This window comes from Rhinolophus sinicus, linkage group LG16 (assembly GCF_036562045.2).
Source record: "Rhinolophus sinicus isolate RSC01 linkage group LG16, ASM3656204v1, whole genome shotgun sequence".
In the NCBI taxonomy this organism is placed as follows: Eukaryota; Metazoa; Chordata; class Mammalia; order Chiroptera; family Rhinolophidae; genus Rhinolophus; species Rhinolophus sinicus.
In genome coordinates this window covers 18,058,298-18,079,855 of record NC_133765.1, presented here as the reverse complement: position 1 = coordinate 18,079,855, position 21,558 = coordinate 18,058,298, and the positions used below count along the sequence as shown (strand labels likewise).

General features: G+C 57.0%; 2 protein-coding genes across 3 annotated transcripts in view; one reads left to right on the top strand and one right to left on the bottom strand.

Moving 5' to 3' along the window:
• Window positions 1-1,053: 1,053 nt before the first annotated feature.
• RSPH14 (radial spoke head 14 homolog) overlaps window positions 1,054-21,558 on the bottom strand; it is a 76,784-nt gene continuing 56,279 nt past the window's right edge. For both annotated transcript variants that reach the window (XM_019710337.2, XM_074321412.1), the window contains 3 exons: window positions 3,426-3,651; window positions 2,108-2,244; window positions 1,054-1,347 (listed from right to left, as the gene is read on the bottom strand). In XM_019710337.2, the coding sequence (XP_019565896.2) occupies window positions 1,109-1,347; window positions 2,108-2,244; window positions 3,426-3,651 (602 nt within the window). In that variant the 3' untranslated portion in view covers window positions 1,054-1,108. The remainder of the gene's footprint in view (window positions 1,348-2,107; window positions 2,245-3,425; window positions 3,652-21,558) is intronic.
• GNAZ (G protein subunit alpha z) overlaps window positions 10,070-21,558 on the top strand; it is a 50,269-nt gene continuing 38,780 nt past the window's right edge. The window contains exon 1 of the mRNA XM_074321015.1: window positions 10,070-10,265. The gene's annotated coding sequence lies outside the window, so the exon portion shown is untranslated. The remainder of the gene's footprint in view (window positions 10,266-21,558) is intronic.

The following is a 21,558-nucleotide window of genomic DNA, read 5'->3' as shown; positions in this document are numbered from 1 at the left end:
AATTCCAGGGACACAGACTTCTCTGTGTTTCTTCTAGGAAAGTGAAGGCCCCAGACACTGAAAAGATGGCCAGACACTTGGGGGTTCTAGTTCTGCTGATAATACTTACAATGGGAGAAGTGAGCGTGCCATGAGCTGGGGAGGTTCTATTCCACAGAAATATGGCTGCTGGGTGGTGATGTAATGAGAGAGACCTCCTTTGAAGCAGAGAGCCTCAAAAAGTTCAGAGGGAAAGATTAAGGCCCAGCTCAGCCCAGACAAAGGAGTCCAGCCCTTAAGTTGAGCCCCACTCCTGCAGCTTCTCCAACAGAGGTCAGAACTTGCTCGAGAACTGTCACCCTAACAGACTAGGCAGGGATTGGTGGAGGAGATTAAGGGGTCCCCATGCAAACGTGGCTTCTCAGTACCTCCCCCCAGCTCTCCAGCCTCCTCAGCCAGTTTCACTTGGGGAGAGAAGCAAGGTAGGTGGAGACACAGGGGGAGGCAAACCAGATAGCCCTGGGGCCAGGCAGACAGCAGGGGGAGGGATGTGGGGGGGGGTGGCCTCAGGTGACCACCTGGCTTTGGAGAAGAATGCAGCTGTTTGGGAGGAAGACCTTGAGCTATCTGTCCTGAGCAGTCATCCCCGGGTGGGCCTCTTACAATTCATCCTCCTCCAGCAAGAGCCCGCATGGGATGGCACCCTTGACCTTCTTTACTGCCACCCAGTGTGGGAAGAGGGCAGAACTGGCTGAGCAGGGTCATGCCCAGCCACACCCCAAGGTCCTGTCACTCCAGTGTCCGAAGCTAAGGTGGTGTCTGGTCCAGCTGTGTTCCTTCCCCCAACTCAACTCCCTGATCCCCTGGAGGGTTCAGCCCTGCCCTCTACCTTCTGAGGGAATTCTTGGCCCCAACAGAGAGCAGGGCTGCTACTCACCTGTCCCTGAGCCCTGAGTTCAGCCTGTGCTGCCTCACCTGGCCACCAGTCACCTGGTCCTTCTCGGTCAGGCATTTCACCTTTGGACGGAGCGAGAGATGTGACCATGTTTCACAAACATGAAGTGCCATTCAGACCCAAGAGAAAGAGATTCAGCCCATTTATTAAGGCACGGGGCTTATCAGGTCAGGCTCAGGGCTTCCACTCAATGGTTTTGATGGCGATCTGGGCCGCCCGCCCCACAGCCTCGCTGGTATCCACCTCAAGGACGCGGAAGCGGGGCACGTAGATCTGCAGGATCTTGCGGCCCTCGGGGGCCTCAGCCAGCATGGTGAGGGCCTTGATGGCATTCAGGCGGGCCTTTCTCAAGGTGGAGTTCAGCAGATTCAGGAGCGGCTGGATGGCTTCTGCGTCCAGGGCGGCGTACTTCCCTGTGAGTCACCAACACCAGGTTTTCCTAAAGGGGTCTGTGCCCACCTCCTCTCACTCCCCAGTCTCCTCCAGCCTCCAGCCTGCACAGTGCAGGGGAGGCGCCTCTGCTACCCGAGTCCCCTCTTTCACCCCCACGCAGGCCCTTTCGCTCTGCCTCCAACCTAGGCCAGGCCCCACAAGTAGTCTCTTAAAATGTGTATCCAACCATTCATTTATGTGGCAAATATTTCTTGAGCAGCTACTCTGCAGCAGGCCCACAATAAGACACATACTGCTGGACTTCACAGCACTTACAGTCTAGCGGGGGACACAGACATTCACGTGTAAAGGAGACACCCCTCCTTAACCCTTTACTGTCTCCCCCTACCCTTCCTCCCCTGCTAAAAGGTGTGGCTGTCCCCTGCCCCCAACCCTTCTGCCCTGAGCACTCTTCTCTTTGCTGCTGGGACCTGTCCAGCCCTGCTTTGCCCTCCTAACTCCCATTGTCCTTTGAGTCAACATCCATGCCCATCCCAGAGGAGGGTTTGCCCCTGTCCTATGCCCACTGCACGCTGCACTTCTCCCCCAGGTCACTTATCGCTCTGGCACTCCCAGCAAATTGTAGACACCGAGGCTGAGATATCCGGGTCTCTACTGCCCAGCACAGTCGACAGCCAGCTCAGGAAAAAGTGGCCTCATGTCCCTGGGTTCCAGCCATTGCCAATACCCACCCAGGGGATGCCCTGCCCACCTGGATGCCGAGCCAGCAGGCCAGCTCACCTGCAGTGGTCACCGTGGCGTACATGAGGGCCCCAGCAGCGTTGGCTTTTACTTCCTCCACAGGGTCTTTCAGCAGGTGTACCAGGATTGGGATGACGTCAAACTTCCATACCTGCTTCTTGCCCTCCAGAGGGATGCTGGGCCAGAGAGGGGACAGCTGGGTGGCTTTGCTCAGGGGAAGGAAGCAGGACCCGGGACCACCCCAGGGGGACACCAGAGGAAAGAACTCATGTTGGGACCATCCCTGGTGGACCCGGCCTGGACAGGGCTGGGCGTCGGAGTGCAGGGGAGCATTGCTGTGAGGTTTGAGCCTCACCCCTACACTCAGACAACCTGGGAGCATGGCCTGGGGCCACTGAAGGCGAGACCACCCAGGAGCCAGGAGGTGATAGAGCCTTTTCGGAAGGAATCATGGGAAGAAGAAACCAGATGTGTTCCCCTAGCCCCAAAACGGAAGGAGCAGGGCCCAGGGTGCAAACCACAGGACTCGTTTTTACGCCATAAGAGTCCCAGCTGCCAGAATAGGCTAAGACATGCAAACAGCAGCCACCTTCAGGCGAGATGACACTTTTGCTCATTTCTAATCCTGGCATTGTATGAAGCTGTGGAAATGAAAATGGTGGACTTCCCAAGACCTTCCCAAAGTGTGAGAAGGGCAACACTGTCCCTCGAAAAGAAAGGCTCCCAGGAAATGCTCCCCTGGACCCTGCAGAAGCATCAGTGCACATCCCTCCTGCAACCAAGGACCCCAAGGAACTTAACTGAATCAACCTTTCCCAAACTTTGCTGCCCATCGAACTTTCATGTTGGCAAAACTCTTAATAACATCTCAAAAGATATGGGTGCCTGGTGTCCCAGTTTGGGAAGCATGGGTTGGCCAGCCACTGGCACTGACGTTGAGGCTGCTAGGCTATAAGGTTGGTGGGCCTCCACCTTCAGGAACTAGAGCAAAGATGCAGAGTCCTGGGCCCCCCTTCAGGGCTTCCACAGCCATGCTGCTGAGGCAACGGCAGTGCTTCTCACCTCACACCACTGGACTCTTTGTGAGGGGCTGTCCCGTGCACTGTGGGATCTTCAGCAGCATCCCTGGCCTCTACACACAGGATGCTAGGAGCACCCCCTCATGCCCACGCTAGCACAATCAGAACCGTTTCCAGACAATGCTGCATGTCTCCCGGGGGTCCAGATTTCTCCGTTTGCAAACCCCTGGACTTGCTATAAGACCGGGGCAGCTCAGTTGCCTTCTCTGTGCACCAGCAGCAAGCCCAGGGCTGGCTACTCCCGCCCTCCTTGCTCCATCCATACAGCAAGGCCTCACCTGACAGCCATGAGTGTGTAGGCAGCTTTGCTGCGGATGTTGTCATTGGCACTGAGGAGCTTCTCCTTCAGGAAGGGCACCACGTGGCTGTTCAGGGCCTCGGTGGCGTCCTCCAGCAGGCAGGCCGCCAGGGTGTCCAGGAGGATCTCCTGGATCTTTTCCTCCTCCTTCTGCAGCTTCCACACCAGTAAAGGAATCAGGCCGCTAATGACAATGCCCTGGGCCCCTGTGAGACAGGAAAGGGCACTGAGGGTGGGTCGCCACCACCTGCCCATGCTGGGTGGCATGCAGGAGCGAGGAGAGTCCTGCAGAGCCTCCAGGAGGCTGGACAAGATGATTTGCAAATGCCCCTGCTGCCAGGCGGGGGGACTGGGCAGCCAGCAGGGGGCTGTGCGTGACAAGCGGGGTGGGGGCCTTCAGGCTCCAGAGGACCTGGAAAGGTGCCAGCCTTTGGTGACCTATGACTGGGGGTATCAACCTTAAAGAGGTACTCAGTAGGCTGAGAAGCCCAGCAACCCCTCAGCGAGCACAGCAGCTCAGCCCTGGGGGAACTCAGTCACACAAGGAGACCCCCTCCCTTCCCCACCTGCACTGGAGAGAAGCACGGAGCAGGGGACCAGCCAAGCCCTTTCTTCCCAACCACAATATCTCTAAACTGCTAGAGACCCCAGACCAGTCTGGCTGGCCCTTGGGGACAGGAGGAAAAGCTTGGAGTGGGGGGGGGGGGAGATTTAGAGCGAACAGGCCAGCATTTTATTCACCAAAAAGCTGTGCCCCCAGCCAAAGGTGACAACATCCATAGCCTCTAGCCAGGGAGTCTTGAAGGAGCCTGGTGCCCTGAAGGAAGAGGAGCTGCATGGCATGGCTGGGGCACTGGGGCTGGGAGAAGCACAATTGCAGTGATTCTCCCCCCATGAAGAGACTCTACCTCGCTCCTTCCAGCCCTGGTCCTTTGTGAGGAATGTCTGCACTTGGCTGCCAGGAGGAGAACCCAGGCCCGGCCCAGGTGGCACCACCTGAGGGGCCTAGTTCCTGTGTGCCCAAAGCAGCCTTCACGGGAAAGTGAGCAGTGCACGGGAAGGGCAACCCTTCTTTATGGCATGAAGGCGGCCTATTGCCCTGCAACCCACCCCCTCCCCAGCAGCCCACACTACCCAGCAAGAAGCCATCTATAGCCCAAACAGGAGTAGCCACAAGCAAACACCTTTCTCTTCCGCCCTCCCCAGCTAAACCCTCTAATTTACTCTAGAGAGACAAATAAACAGGTTAATTAGCCTAAAGGTCTCTGAGTGCCAATTAGCACCAGGGATTTCCTCTTTGAAGACATCATCCCAGCTTTTCTCCCTCACTCCCCCGAGGACATCAAATGGCAGGTGCCCCAGGGTAAGAGGGGCAGAAAGACAGGGCAGCAGGTCCAGCGGCTCCCAGTATCCCTGGCCAGCTACTCATTGGGCTGGGAGCAGCTATTTATTCTCAGGCCACTCGCAGCACAGGAAAAGCAGTTTCCTATTGCTTCAAGAGTACTGGACTTTTTAAGATTTAATACACAGAGATTAAAAAAAAAAAAAAAAACCTAGGCTGTATCCAGCTGTGTGACCTAAGGCAAGTTACTTAACCTCTCTGATCCTGGTTTCCTCATTATTAAAATGGGCCTACCTGGCAGGGGGCTGTGCAATGCCAATGGAGTACTGGATGGGAACATGCTCTGTGTAAGGGAATGTCACTGTGTGCCCAGGACATCTGGGCCTAGCACAGGAAGTCTCCCAAATTCCACCAGCACAGTTCCAGCTACAAGCAAGGGCCTGTGGGGTGACAGTAAGGGGTGAGGAGTGGGATGCAAAGACAAAAACTCTACAGTCCATGTTCTGTGGAAGCACCTATCAGTGGTCCCCACAAGCCACCTCTCCTGGGGGCCTGAGTCTCTCTCTCCCCATCAGGCCTCCCTTCCAACCAGACCACTGCCAGACACACACTTGGGCCTCCTGCGCCTACTCTCATTCCTATGCAGGCACCTGCCCACAGGTTCCCTGCCTGCCCCAGCCATGGGTCCCTCTCAGCCAAGACCTGGTGGCCCCTCCCCAGCTCATTGTGGGGAAGAGACCATTTGACTTTCCAAGAAGGATTTTGCTGACTGATGGAGTGAGAAGGTTCCTGACTGGGGACACCTGAGCAAAGGCCTGAGCGTGAGGAATTTGTACATCATCCAATCAGGGCTTGATTGTGGCCTCACTTGCACCTGGGTCTGGCCTGCCCAAGAAAGCCCATGGAGAACCACTGCTGCTGGAGCCACAGGGTCAGCACAGCCGAGGGGATGGGAGCAAAGGGGAGGGTGTCAAAATCAGAAAGTCACAGTGTTAGAGGGGATCACTGCCACTGCTGCCCCCTTGATGAGGAAACCAACACCCAGAGAGGCAACTCAAGTGCCCAAGGCCTCACAGCAGACGTGTCCAGACCAGGGCCCTCATCTCCTGGGTTTCATTTCTCAGGCGTTTGCCCTGGGGCCTCCACACTGAGAAATGCTGAGTACCAGGACCCGGGTTCTTTTTGGGACAGAAGGAGAAGATCAAAAATAAAACGCGTGCCGGGTGTGCCTCTCTGCTTGTTCACTTTGCTTCTTTTCAGCTAAAAGGAGACTTGCAGGCCTGGCTATTTATAACTAACCCAGATCTGCAATGGCTTGTTCAAATGTGTGGGAATTGGGGTACACAGACCCCAAGGAAACAAACTGGAGAGACAAACCTGGCCCTCCCACAGCCTAACTGTCCAGCAGGGATTGGGGAACAGGACAGGGTGGGCACAGAGCAGAGTCAGCCAGGAGGTAACCATCGCCAGAGGTCCATAGGCAACGAGACACCACCACCCCCACCCTTGGGAAGTGGGGAGATTAGCGGGAGAGTCATCCGGCACTGGTCATTACAGCGCAAGTTGACACATGTGTAGATAAGGAATTCCAGGGTCCTAGGGGCTCTGGACATGCAGGATAGGAGGTCTGGGGGAGCTGGGCCTCATGAAGGGCAGAAGGGCAAAGGCACAAGACACGGGTGTTGGGAAGGGTCCTGATCCGGCATGGTTGGTATGCCAGGAAGGGGTCAGTGATTGATGAACCAGAAAGCTCCACTGGGATGGAGGGTCATGATGCCAATGGCATGGACTCCCCTGGGGTTGCAGTTTGGTCATTTCCTGGGGGAGGGTTTGACACCACCTCCAGGGGTCGCTCTTTGGCCAGCTGTCCCTGCTGGTTTGGTGAGGTGCCAGGTGGGCTCAATCACCAGGGCTCGCTTCCTCTTTCTAGCACAGAGCCCCAGGTGTTGTCTCTGGTCCTATTCTACCAACCAGTGAGGACTCAGTAGGGGGTACTGGCCCCAGCCCTAGGGACTACACATCTTCGCCTGGTACCCTGGGCCCACCATGCCTCATCGTGACCCACTTGTCCAGCTTTAGCCTGGTGTGGCCCCCATTCCCTGAACCCCTGGCACACAGACCCCCACCTGTGCCTGCCTTTGTTTGTTGGGACACTTCTCTGTCCTCAGCTTACTCGGCCTCCCTCACAATAGCACGTGACATGGCTGACCATGTCTTCTTTCTCAAGACACTCCCTTCCTGGAGTTCTGGGACTATGGGACAGAGCCAGGAGTACAGTTTCCAGGCTCTCGGCCTCACGTGGAAAGGTGCTCACTCGGGTAGTAAATGGCCATCAACTGTGATTGGATGGCCATCAGCTGTGGCTAGTTGGCTGTCAGCTGTAACCAATGAGCCATTGGCCACTAATATAACTGCTGTGGCTATGCTAGCAGGAAAATGGGGGCTAGCAAGAAGATGGTGGCTGAGCTAGCAAGCGCGGATTGCAGTTAGCCCGGCGGATTGCAGCTAGCAAGTGGGGTTGGTTGGCAGAGAGAAGTGGACGGCAGGTTGCGGATAGTGTGGCTCCTGCCTCCTATGTCTCCAACCCAGCCGCCAGCGAGACTATAGTGGTATGACTCCCCTATCTATGGCTCCGTGGGTGTTCCTTTTTGGCCTCACCATATCCTGCGTTCCAAAGTGGGGAGCGGGAGCTGAGACCCTGCATGACACCCCGCATGACAGGGACCCTCCCCTCCCTGGTTTCCTGGCCACCTCTCCAACTGCTTAGCAAGTGCCATCACTTCCTCCATCATCTCGTGTGGGCCCCCTTATTGGTCACCCCCCTCTGCCAAGGCCAGCTCCTTCTCTCTATGGTTGCAGCCACCATAAAGCCATCTCCTGACACACAATTGCCTGGTGATCCCATGGCCCTACACTGACACCAACCTCATACACTGACTTCTCTGCTTTCTTATTTTCTCTGGGCTGACTAGTTGATGTTTTCATGATCTAATTCTGCCTATTAGGACAATGCATGTTGTAGGAACACACCTACTATACATATGAAATAAAAACTTACCTTTGTCCTTTTGGAATTTAAAAAGCTAACCTTAAAATTCTCCAGTGGTTCTTAGGCCAATGTCCCCAACCCTACACAAGGGCCGTCTGCCTGGTGTGATTGTTCCCAACTCCGCTGCAGCCTTATGTTTTGGCATCCTCACACGCTTGCTGGCTCCAGCTACACTGGTCTTCTCTAGGTTCTCCCAGACCTCACGCTCCTTCCCACCCAGTGCCTTCCTCATCTTGGAACATGCTTCTCTCCTGCCCCAAGTCATCAGCCACTTCCATGCCTCTCCTGCTGTCCTAGTACCCAGGTCTCCCCCTGCCACATACCCCCAAAGCCCTGGTGGGTCTCCTCCATCAGGCCTCACACAACTCTAAAGGCGGATTATGTTCTGCTGTCTGCTGCTGCCCCAAAGACAAGAGGGTCTAGCAGACAGGGCCAGGTCTGATTAAATCCTAGAGTTGTGCCCAGCACAGAGGAGGCCGTCAGTAAATGACTGCTGTATGAAGGAGTACAATCATTGGTTGATACCATCTGAACTCTCACTTCGAGGTGGCCATCAAGGTCAGGTGAGGGAGGCAGGAGCCAGCCCCATTAGGCCCCTCCATAGGCTAGCCTCTGATCTCACACCTGGACTGCTGTACAAGGTCATCCCGTGCTGGCATCTAGGTTTGTCCCTGTGAGCAGCTCGACTCTGACCCCTGATCCTGCCCTTACTCATCCCTGAACGTGTGCCGATGTGCATCTCCCCTCAGAATCATTCTCTAGGGACAGTCTATTGGTATCCTTTTAACAGAACAGGAAGCTGACGCTTAGCCGGATAAGTCACCAAAAGGCCTACAGGTAATGGCAACAGAGCTGGGCCTGTGCTTCACCTTCAGCCCCCTCTTATCTCTGATCCACCTCAGGGCAAGGCCTGTGCCCGTTATCTTCCTGGCGTCACAGCAGCTGACCTCTGTGTGGTCCTCTGGGCAGAGGCCCAGCCTGACCCAGCCTGTTGCTGTGGAGGACATACACACAGAGGAGCCCTCAAGTGCTGGCCACACTCCTTTGGTCCTCATTGGCCACCTCCAGTGAGCCCTCAGAATGCCCATCACCAACATCTGCCCGGTCCCTGACAGTTTAGGCAAACCCTTCACAGGTGGGACACAACCCTGCGGATAGGTAGTGCAATGGTCTCCATTTCACAGCAGAGGGAACATTCCCAGAGAGGATGATGTTGAAGGTGTAAAGTGATCAGGGCTGTGTTAGCTGGGAACATCTGCATTTTACCTGGGATACTCTAGGATGCACAAAGGTTCAGGTTACCATGATGGAGAAGGCAGAGAAGAAATTAATATCTTTTAAGCATAGAAGTGAGGGGCTCCTGGCTCTGAGGCCCACAGATGGGCTTCCCCTGAAACTGAAAGCAGAAATTTGGCAGACTGCCCTCGGATGCATTTTGCTGAGCATTCCATGCCTTCTATTTAATCTTCCCAAAGGCACCAATGGGACGATGGCCTTAACTGAGCTGCCTCCCTCCTGCCTCTCTGGTCTGGGGGATAAGTCCTGGGCCCTACTCCCTTCCCTCCTTCCAGGGCAATTTTCTGTGGACAGGATTGACAGGGACCCTGAAGAGACACTACATGCTGGGTGTAGGAGAAAAGATGACTAACGCCCCTCCCATCGCTGCACAAACCTTACCAGTATAAACCTTTAGCATTTGCATGCACAACCCTTTCACACATTCTAGCGGAACGTAGCGACAATTCAAGGAAGCAAGTGTCACTAGCCCCACGATGCAAAACAGGCCCAGAGAGGTCAGTCGGTTGCCTAAGGGCGCAGAGCTCAAAAAGAGCCAAGCTGGGTTCGAATTCAGGCCGGGGGAGGGGAGCGGGAGCAAGGGCCATCGCCGCTCTCAGGCTCGGTCTGGGGATCTGCGGGAAGCGATCCCGCTGGGTTGGCGCCCTAGCCTGGGTGAAGCCGGGTCCGGGGGATGCAGGAGCGGGTAACGCGTGCGGGACTGCGGCGCGCGCTGAGCCACGGTGCCGCCCCTGCCCGCCACCATTGGATCGCGGACGCGTCCGTCAGCCGCTCCTACCCAATGGGCAGCTAGCCGGCGCTTGTGGCTCGGCAACGGCGCCCGGCGCGTGGTCACCGGCGGGCTCGCGGCACCCCCGCCCGCGGTTGGCTTGGCAACGCGCTGCTCTCGCGGCTCCGCCCCCTGCCGGCGGCTGCGGCGCGGGGCGGGCGGACCCGCGGGCGGACGGCGGGCGGCGCGGGAGAGCAGGCGGAGGGAGCCAGGCCGGCCGGAGCGTGTGCGCCGCCCGCGGTCCGGTCACGTCCCCGCGCGGGCGCCGCTGCCCGCGTCGTGCGGAACGAGGGCGCCACGGTCCGCGCTTGCCGCCCCGCCCGCCCGGAGCAGCTCTGCCGATGCACCGTGCCTCGGCCTGGAGGTGAGTGAGCACGCCCGCGCCCGCAGCGTGCGGCTGAGCCTCGGGGGGTCGGGGGCGCGGCCGGGGCGTCTACCCCACCCCCACCCGGGGCCCCGCCCGGGTCTTTGTGCTGGGGATCCGCCCGGGCTGGGGGCGCCGGGGCGCAGCGACAGGGGTGCCGGCTGGGGGTGGGGTGGCGAGGGCGGGGATGCCCGCGAGGTGGGCAGGAGGCGGCCACGGGTCCAGCAGGTGCTGGGGAGGGGGCGCCGCCTGGCCGAGGAGCCAGCGGGAGGAGGCGGCTGCGGGCCTGGGAGGGTGAACGGCGGCGTCTGGGGATGCCGCGCAGGGGGCCCCGACCAGCCACTGGTGCGGGGTCGGGCTGGGCGACCTGCAGGAACGGCGCTGAGGCGGGGTCTCCCTCCCGGGGAAATGGGGAGGAGGCGACCCGGGCGGTGGGAGGGCTGACGCGTGGCCTTGGCTGAAACGGAGGAGAGGGCCCCGGAGGCCTGGGCCCGAGGACGGACGGCTCGCAGTTTTCGGTCATCGCTCTTGCAGTGAGCAGGTTCCTTGGAGGCATTTAGAGCAAGAGATGAGTATCGACCCACCGCGTTTGTGATATGTTCCCGTCTCAATATTTTTTACCTTAAAAGGCGGTGGGGGTGTTTGGGGGGAGGGGTGTGAGGGCCTCAGGGCTGGGGCTCGGGATCCTGCTGGAGATCTGAGGGGGCTCTGCTTTGAGGGCGGTGCTGAGCCTCTCTGGGTGATGATGGCAGGAATCTGCCTAGGCCGAGAACTGGGGTTCTCTGTTCCAAGGATGAGAAGGCAGTGGGAGACCAGGGTTCCTTGGAGTCCACGTCTCAGGATGGAGGAACCCGCCTGGTAGGCGAAGTCTGACTGGCTTGGGGAGGCAGCCCAGCCCCGGACCGGCTTTTTTCTGCCCAAGTGATTTCCCAGCCCTGGGGACTGAGTCCCGCCGCCTTGGCTCTGTCTAGAGGTGGCTCCTTGGCCAAATTCGATTAAGCAAATATTTACTGAGCTTTTGCTCCCCCAGGGCCTGTGCTGGGGTAGGAGTGAACTGGGCCTGCCCTCCAGGGACTGACTCACCACCCCACAGGGGAGCAGTGTCTCTGCTCATATGACCCAACACTGAGTGTGGGTGCCGGGTCTCTGGGGAGACCTCAGAGAGGTGTCCTGGCTGGGGTCAGTCAGGCCTGTGGGCAAAGTGACATTTGAACTGGAGCTTGAAGGACACAGGCACAGTTGGGGTGGGCATTGAGGGCAGAGGGGGGAAAATGGGCCGAGGCACAGAGAGGGTGCTGGGGCAGTTGGGTCTGGCAAGAGCACAGGGTATGCTTCCGAAAGCATAGGAGGTGTGGCAGGAATGGTGGGTGGGGGCTCCATGGAGGCTGCGGGAGCTGTGGGAAACAGAAGGACCCCATTGCTTGTTCGTTGTGGCTGATTCAGTGGAGCCCAGTCCCCTCATCTGTAAAAGGGAGTGGCTGTGTGATCCAGGAGCTGGAGTGGGCCTGGGGAAGAGTTTGAAAGGCCTCAGAGGGCTCTTTGCAGCCTAGGACTGCCTTTCCAAGCACCTTGTCCCTTGGGCAAGGCCACCCGGCCCCCTTCCTAGTCAGGATGGAAGATGATCTTTAGCTACTGACTGTCCATTTGGGGCGTGGACGTCTGAGAGCAGTAACTGTGGAGGCCTGAGAGTCTTCACGCAGGGCCAGATGGAGAGGGAGGGCCTGGCCACACTTGTGCTCAGACGGAGTGGTGTACCTTCAGCATCCATCGGGTTCCAGGGACAAGACGCTGGCATTTGGTTTAAAACTGTTCTAGTGTGTTCCTCTAACACATGTTGGTTTCTGAGCTAGAAGGTGAATAACACCTAGTCCCTCCTCTTCAGAAGGCTATGTCACCTTCTGCCTGAAATCTACTTGCTTGCTTCCTCTTGCTTGCTCCTGGGGATGTTTTGCTCTCCTGAAAGAGCTGTTTGTTACTCATCTGTGTTTCTTGCCCCTCCCAGCCCCACCCCTAAACACACACCCACTTTCTCGTGTTTTTTTGTTTTTTTTTGGGAGAGGCCCAGGTTGCTGCAGTGAGAGCAGGCAGCCTGCTTGCCCTCATGGGGGTGCTTCACTCCATGCTTGTGGCCTGCCCCATTCTGGGGGCCTGCCATGGGATTTTAGGTGGGACAGAGAATGCATTCCAACTTCTGCGCCAGCTTCTCAGCTTTTCTGTTTTCTGGAGTCTCAGGAGGAAAAGTGCCTTGGTCTGGATCTCAGGAGCTTCTAGGGCAATTCCAGGAACCCTCAGTGACCAAGTGGACTTGGCAAGGCTGCCCAGGGCCCCTGCAGAGAGGCTGGTGGGATGGAGTGCCCGAATGGCAGGGAAGGCTGGCCTCAGACACAGGGTGTGGCCTCATCGTAGCCACATGGTTGTCTTGTGTACACACGCGATGACAGTGCGCTGCGTCTTTCTTCCCTGGACATGAGGACGAGGCAGCCGTACTGCCCCCTGCTAGCTTTCAGACGACCTAAAACTCTGTGTGGCTGTAGGGTGTTCTTGCTGCCAACCATGTTGGTGCTTGCAGAGACTCAGGAGGAGGCAAATTAGCACACTGCTCTCCGCCAGCCCTCAGGCAGGAGACCTGGGGTGACCAAGCCCCTCAGAGGCAGGCCTACAAGTGCCATGGTTGGCAGGAAGGAGGGTGAAGGCAAATGGACAAGCATTGGGGCAGACGCTGTATCAGCCCCAGGCAGGAGCCCAGAATGGTGGCCTGACATAGTTTGTGCAGACTGGAGAGGGGATGGGAGGGCCCAGCTCCACACAGGGTAGGAAGGGGCGAGAGCAGAGCTCCAGGTGAGACGTCAGAAGACCTGAGTCAAGACCTGGCCATGCTGCCCCCCAGCCCAGCGCTGTCCTCTCTGAGCCACCTGTCCTCATCTAGAAACAGCCAAAAGTCCCTGCACAGGTCCTGCCCTCACGTTTGGCCCCTTCCACATGTCCACACTGGCAGGAGAGGTACTTCAAGGGAGTGAACTGACGGGCTAACTCACTGGGACTGTCGAGCATGTAGAAGGAGACGTCAGCCCTCCGTACCGAGCCTGAGGAAATAGAACCTCACACACTTTGTTCGTTCAGTCATTCTTTCGGCTAATATTTACCAGCTCTTGCAGAGTGCTAGGCGCTGTGCCAGGCACAGGGATATGGCAAGGACCAGGACAGACACAGCGTCCACTCTCGTGGCACTCGCTTGAGACGGGGGAGCGTTACACGACAACTGTATAACTGAATGCTAGGTGGGATAGGCGCCGTGTAGAGAAATAAAGCAGGAGGGGGAGGAGTCTCTGGGGGAGGGGCCATTGGTGCAGTGCCATGGAAAAGCAATGGGTGTCATGTGACTGACAGAGAAGAGCACCAGAAGAGGAGATGGCAGATGTAAAGGCACTGAGGCAGACACAGTTCAGCTGCTGGAGGCCCCACCTGAAGGCCGGGTGGTTGGAGCCCAGTAAAGGGTTGTGGGGGCTGGGGGCTGTGGAGTAGGTCAGGCAGGGCTCCACAGGCACCAGTGAGGTGTGAAACCCTGGGTAGTTTTGGAAAAGAGGAGAAACTCAAGCTAATTACACTTTTAAAAGACCTCACTGGCTGATGGGCACGGGCGGGGGATGGGGGGGCGGAGGCAGGCCGGAAGGCCGCTGGGGGCTGTTGCAGCATTTGGGATGAGGAGGCCACTGACCCAGTGGGGTGGGCGCAGTAGAGGTCGTGACAGACATTCGGACGGCTTGTTTTAAAGAGGACCTGTCGCTGGAGAAGAGGCGAGGATAGCTCTGGAAGGTCGTAGTTGGCATTGGCAGAGAAGGAAGTTGCGGACGCATTCGTGAGAGCCAGGGAATTAGGAGTCGGGTTAGCCCCTGGGAGACATGGGCGCGTGTGGCCGTCAGAGGGGAGGTGAGGCTGGAGGCAGAAACCTGGAATCCTTAGCACCAGGTGTACGGGAAGCCAGCAACCAGCCGAGATCACTTGGGGATCGAGAGTAGGTGGGACCAGAAGGGACCGGGCCAGGCCTCGGCCTCTACTGCTCAGCATGTGAGCTGAGAAAGTCATCCAGAAAAGAGATGGAAAACGACCGACCGAGCGAGTGAGTGAAGTGGTAGCACAATCGAGGTGGCCACGTGGGGGGTATTCCCAGAAGGGTGGGTCCCGTACAGCAGAGCCTGCGGTGGGAATGGTGTTCGTGGGGACTCAGAAGCACGGGCAGGATGGGCCGAATAACTTGGGGGGCCCTTGTTAAAAGTGACTAAGCATCTCAGTGCCGTGACAGCAGAGCATTCCTCCTACCAGGCGTGAGGCCCTGTGGGATTGCCGGCGTGTGTGCCCCTGGAGCTGGGTAGTGGTGGCGCCTGCAAGGACGGTGCCGCCAGCCCACCACCCCCGTCCCCTTCATTTGTCTCCCTTGAGCAGATGGACTGTGTTTGGCACTTGGGCCACTGGGGTCAGTTAGAGCCCGCCTTAGAGCCTCGCCCTGGCCTCCTATAGTGTTGTTTCTTCCCCCTCTGTCCCTTGGTCCCCAGTGGCCTCTCGGGCAGGAAGTGCAGCTCGAGGGTTGAAGGCCATCAAGTCCTGCTGACAGGACCTGGGCAAGCGCAGTGGGGCAGCTTCACACAACAATGGCTTCCTCGAGTTCAGCTCTTTTCCAAAGGAACCTGCTACATCACAGAGTTTTGAGTTATTTGCTTCTAAATTAAGGTATAACTCTCTTTTAGAGATGTCCCTGGAGAATCCATCAAAAAGTACTAAGGAGCGAGACTGTTAAAAACCACTGTGTGGTTTTACCAACAGTATCAGGCCCAGCGTTCCTTCCAGCAGTCTCTAACCAGAAACATACCTGTCCCCAAGGGCTTGTCCTGGCCACGTGGGCGGTGGTCAGAGCAGACCTTACAGGAAGAGACCCTGCCCCACTGAACAGCACCCCCTCCCTCAGCCCTAGGATGGAGAGCTGTCTGAGCAGGGTTCCCTGGGTGGGGTAAGGAGCTGACCCCCCCAGTGAGACCTGCTTCTGTGAGTCATACAGGTCAAGGTCATGGTGCTGGAGTGAAGGAGAGTAGATTCAATGTGCACATTTCACCCCGAGCTCAGATCTAGGTGTTCACAGGGAGGGCAGCAGAATCTGTTCTGGATTACAGTGGGCAAGTACCTGGAGGGGCTGGGTAGGGGTGCAGAAACTCACTTTATCCTCCCAAAAACCAGCTCTGCCAAGAAGGGGCCTATTTTTACCTCAGTTTTCTACTCACAATTGAGACAGACCTGGAGAGATGGGTGGGTTATGGGCCCCCAGGGAGGGTGTCCAGACCCTGAGGGATTGCTTTTCAGCAGTTGGAGTGTCCCACCTTCCTATAGAGACCCTGCCTCTACTGGCGCAGTGATCACCAGGAAGGGTGGGCCAGGAGGGCTGCTGGGCCGCTGGTGCCAGCTCGTAGGGCCTGGCCCTGTTTTGGCAGGGCTGGTGGCTGCAGCAAGCCCTCATCCTTATCACTGATCCTTGGAGCTGCTCTTCTCACCAGCGGTTCTCAGACAGGGTTCACACATGTACTTGGGTGTCCAGGAGAAACAGTCTCCAGACCTTCTGAGTCTCTGTTTTCATTTTGAGGTCCCTCCAGACCCTCTGTCTAGAACAGCACCCATGTCCCACACACACATATCCTGTACCCCTTCCTGCCTCTATATTTTCCCCTTAGCACTCATCACAGTACAACCTACCACCTGTCTTATTTGTGTTGGCTTACCATTGCTCTTTCTCTTGTGGACCTCAACGTAAGCTCTTTGAGGTCAGAACCTTTATCTACTGTTCATCTCAGAGAATCTGGCCCCCTAGAGCCCAGCCCGGCCCATAGTAGGGACTCAGGAAATGGTTGTTGAATGGGGAGATGAATACTGGAAAGCAGACAGGCCTAACATGACCTGTTGGGCCACTGTACATGGACGGCTGGGCTTCCTGGTGGCTGCTCTAGCTTTACCCAGTGCTCCCGAGAGGTGTGTCTTTGGTGCTCAGGTGTGGCCAGTGAGCCCAAACCACCCACTGTAGACACCACCAACTGTGGTTCACTCTCAAGCCAGAGGCAGGTGAGCTGCCCGTCATCTCACACTGCCACCACTGGCCCAGGTCCCTCTCACCGGGAATCAGATGCCTTGGGCTGACATCTGGCCGCTCAGTGACTTCATAAGGCCTTGGTCAGTTGCAAGGGATCCATGTGGTCATGACATATAGAGGCATGTCCATAAGACACCATCCTAAGAAGGCAAGACATATCCTGGTAGTGGAAAAGGAACACGGTACCCACAGTGACCACATAATGGCGAGTGGCCTTTCCAGATAGCCCCTGCTCCCAAGATTAGCTCAGCAGGGCAGTTCGGTGCCAGGGAAGGGACGCTGGACAGGAAGTTGGGAGAGCTGGGTTCTAGTCCCAACCCTGCCTGTGATGCTGACGTTGGTAAATTCTCTTCACTCTCTGGACCTTATTGTCCTCCCTCTTTAAATTGGGCTGGGTCAAGAGTGTAGATAGTTTTCATTTCTTATACCAACTCTGGAGCGGCTGCCCAAAGCACAATGTCGAGGAGGGTTCTGAGGCTGCCTGTTAGCTCAGAAGGAAAGCGGTCGTGGTTGAGTAGTATCTGCCGTGCGTGCAGGAGGCAGGATTTAGACGTGCTTGTCAGGGCCTGGCCCACCCCACTCACCACGCCCTCGCTCCTGCCCAGCAGTTTCAGCTCATCCTTCATTTCTCCTTACGTGTCCCTTCTTTCTGGACACCGACCCTGACCCCAAGATTAGGTAAGGACTTGCCTCCCAATGGCATTCTGAAGCTCACAGGCAGCTCGAGTCACTGTTAAATGTCTCTCCTGTGGCACCTTTCTCTGTACCCTGAATGAATGAATGAGCCATGTGCTGAGCCCTGCACCAGCACAGAGAAGCCTGCCTGGCATTGGGAGGCCAGAAGACCTCAGAAATATGCTAAACTGGTGGGGTTCCAGCTCCAAGTGTTGTAGGAGTGGAGACAGCACAGGATGATGGGGAGAGTGACCAGGAAGGCGATGGGTAGGGAAGGGTGGTGTGGAGGTGGCCAGGCCAGGGAAGGAGCAGTCTCCACAAGAGAGACCATTGTCTGAGGCCATCCACCTCCTGAGGACCTGATCTGGCCTCCCCCCTCCCTCGCCTACCCATGCGTGGCACATTCTTTGTGACCCCAGCTGCCCCAGTTGTGTGGGGCCTCTGGCTTGCCCCACCTGACCCCTCTTGTTTCCTGTGACCCCATGGAGTGACCACCAAGACCCCAGCCACCAGTCTGCCACCCAGCCCCCATTGGCACGTGTGGGTTCAGTATCCCTGTCCCAGAGCTGGGCTTTCCTCCAAACGTGGTCGCCCCCCTCACCCGCTCCGTTACCTCTGATATGCTGTGCAAACATATTTCTCGATAAAATGCTGGGAAGAAAAATAATTAGAGTGTTGCCTCCATTATCCAATTTCTGATTAATCAAACTCTCTTTGTCCTCGGCCAAAATCTATTCATTTCCCTTAAACACTGGGCCAGTGCCAGGCATCGATTTCCTCTGTGATAACACCATGCATGCACGTACATCCCCAGCCCTGCCCTGCCCCATAGCAGGGAGGAGGGCACAGGAGCCCTCCTGACAGGCCAGCCCTGGTGCCCCCAACACCACCCGCCTCCTTCAGGAAGCCCCGTGGCCACACTGCACCCACCACCCTGCTCCAGCGCCTCGAGTTCCATGGCCGGGCTGGGCCCCTATATGGCCTCAGTCTCTGGGGGTGTTAGTTATATCTGCAGGCTGTTCTGGGGCTTTCCAGGGGAAGGACAAGGGATGGAGGACTGGTATGGGGTGGGTGGGGAGGGTGTCGCTGCTGAGGACTAGGGCAGAAGGATGAGCTGCAGGTCCAGGCTGGCTAGAACTTTGGGTACTGTCCCCTCCCTGGCACAGGAAGGCTGGGGCTGTGGGAGAGGGTGGGGGGGAGGGTGGCACTAGGGGCTCGCTTTCAGTAGCAGCAAGAGAATCCCCTCCCTAACAGCTTTACCAGGTGATGGGACATCCTGGGCTGGGGGCTCAGAGGCAGGGCAGTATCAGGGTCAGCCCAGCCAGGCAGGAGGCCACCACACATCTACTGTGTCCATCTGGGGGAAGGCCAAGGGCCTTTCTAGACTTCCCAGAAGTCCCGGGCGGGCCCCTCCCTGTTGGCCCCTCCCTCAGTACAAAGGGCTAGGTTAGATTTATCAGCACCTGCTTCCTGTCAGGTACTTACAGGCAGTGGGACACATCAGTGACACACAGACCAATAGTGCCTTCCCTGTGGGGGGTGGGCAACACAGTAAGTACATTATGCAGCAAGTTAGAAAGCAGCAGTGCTGGAGGTAAGACATTCCAGGAGGTGCAGGATGGACAGGGAGGGCTTTCATGGAGGGGTCCTTGAGCCAGTGGAGGGAAGAACAGAGTCGCTGTCTGGACACAAAGTATTCCACGCAGGGGAAGCAGCCAGTGCAAAGGCCCTGAGGTGAGCGTGTTCATAAGCTCGAGGGACAGCAAGGGCACCCGTGGGGCAGGAGTGAAGAGTAGAGGGAGCATTAGGGTGGCGTTCGGATCAGAGAGGCAGGGGCCAGTCACAGAGCCCTGGGGCCCTGGGAGAACTTAGATGATGGCTTAGAACTGAGATGGCTTGCCGTTAGAAGGTTTGGAGCACAAGAGGAGTGCTCTGCCTTACGTTTTTACAAGAATCTCCTGGCTGCTGAGGGGAGTACAGGCGCTGGAGGGAGCGAGGAGGCCTGAGAGGTCGTGTGGCAGTCTGGGCCCAGCCCTGATCTGAGACATGGGCATGGGCTCTGTTAGAAAGGCAGGGGGAAGGGGCAGAGGGAAGGCATGCTGGGCATGCAGCAGACTATGTGGGTGCCCCCAGATCCCCTTTCCTGCTGGCACACTGTCCCCCAGCCACAGTCACTTTTGCCTCCTCACAGCTGCACCCCTTGCCAGAGAACTGCCCTTCCCTCAAGGTGGGTCAGCACACCTTTGTCTGGTTCCCTCCTTGGCCCCTCCCACTATGTCCCTCTCTCTTGAACTTGCTCCCTCAACCAGTCAGGTGTTCAAGAATCCCTGGCTCAGGCTCTGCCTCTCAAGACAGGGTCAGAGGCTGCTGCAGGCTGGTGGCAGTCCGTCACAGACTGGAGGACCGGGGCTAGACACGGAGAGTGACCTGGAGCAGCTTCTGGTGCAGGGACCCCCGGCTGCTGGCTCCAGGAGGCCCTGTGTTGCCGATAGAGTGCACATTCCTGGGCCCTTCCTCAGACCTGGGAGTGGGCCCATCTGCACTTGCTTTGATCCGTACTGGCCTGGAGACAGATTCCACAGCCTGCGGCCTGTGTGAGGCCTGGGGAGCAGGCTGCAGGGAGGGGCAAGGAAGAAAAAGGGACCTCACCCTCCAGGTGAGGAAAGACAGGAAAGAAGCTGCTGGGAGGCAGGAGGGGCTGGGGAGGGAGTCCGGCACTGGTCTGGCCCCACAGAGCCCTCACAAGAGACGGTCCAGCCAGCGGGTAGCCACGGTGAGGGGATGGGATCATGGGATGCCATGCTCAGAGGCAGGGGACAGGAAATTACAAGGCAGCAGAGACCCAGAATGGTTAAATCAGAGCCCTCACCTAGCCCGGGGTCCTGACTGACAGTTAGCATTTACCTTTACTATGGAAACCGGAGACAGCCAGGCTCTCTGAGGCAGACACCTCCATTCAGCTCTTAGTGAAGGCCCCACCTCCTCCCTGCACAGCGGTGTCTCCTTCCCCTTGTACTTGCAACCTTTCTGTTTTTATTTATTTGTTTACTCCTGGCCCAGAGAAATCTCTGGCCTGATTTCCTCCTGAGTCAGTGTTCCTCAGGCGATGCTGTCACATCTCGTCTGGTCAGCCTTGGTGGCTGTGGACACGTGGCAGGGGCATCCAGAGCCACGGTACAGCCTGGGCCACAGGGAAAGGACTCCCTAAGCCTCTTTCGCAGCACCCCAGGGCTGAGGAGCTGCCTCCCCAGGGCAGAGCCATCTGTTGGGGCCTGTCTGCAGCTGGGACCCTGTGCACACCCACCCTGGTCCTTCTCCCATCCACTCTGACTCTGTTCCAAAATAAGCAGGGAGTGAGGATGGGGCAAAGAAAGGCAGCTGCGTTTAAGGGGAGACCTGCTGTGGGGGTGCCTGGGTAAGCTAACCCGTGGCCAGTGCCCTGGTATCGGTGGAGTGGCTGCAGAGAAGCCACACACAGTCAGGGGTCCCCAGGCCCCAAGTCAGTAGCTTCTCACATATGCACAATGCTACTATTTTTTCCGACATTTGTAGAAACTGTCGTGATACATGAAATGCAGAGTTATTTACAAGCCTTGCAAAAACCTGGGTACTCAGAAACCTTACCCCGTCCCCAACGCTCGCCGGATGGATGGACACTCCCCCTTCTCTCAGTAGAGCCCACTGGCTGTGACTGCTTCTAGCCTAACGTTCAGTTCAGGGCGACCTGTGCTGCAAACTTCGACACCCAGCCCTTTGGTTAGTGGTGTGTGTCCCAAAACTGTATGTCAGTTATACCTGTCACTGTCATTATGTCCTTAAATATCATAAACTGATGACATGAATGTAGAAAGGGCTTCCATGAAATTCAGTGGATACTCTGGAAAGCCTCAGTGAAAGCTGTGCTTAGGTTAGTGTGGGCAAGACAACTGGAATATGGGGGCAGGGAGCCGCGGCAGCCTAGGATTCGGGTCCTGGGTACTTTGCCACCTCACACCCTGTGGAAAAGTCACCTGGCCATCGCACCTGGGGTGCTGTGGTTTAAGCAGGAATAGTGACAGTAGCTCCGGTAAGTGAGCCTGTGTTCGGAGAAAATATCTTGGCCCACTCCACAGATTGACAAATGCCTGTGTGTTTATCTGTTTCAGGTTAAAACAAAATGTTTAAAGGACGTGTTATCATTTCTTATGACTTCCTGTTTAAAGTCACTTTTCAGTATGCCAACCAGCCAGCAGTTCCAACTTTGATGGCAGGTTTTGATCATTTCTTGGTCTTAGAAATTTATCTGTAATCATGGTAGAATCCGCAGGGTTTGTTTGTTTGTTTGTTTTTAACATTAGATGGGGAGGAGTGGGTCCCTGTATTTGAAAAGGTTGTAAAGCCTGCTTTACAAGTGCTGGGGAAGGGCCAGCCTAAAAGCCTCGACCTCAGGGCCACCTGAGGGGCAGCTTGCAGGGAAGTGTGGGGTTTCCCAGTGTGGGGGCACCTGGGGGG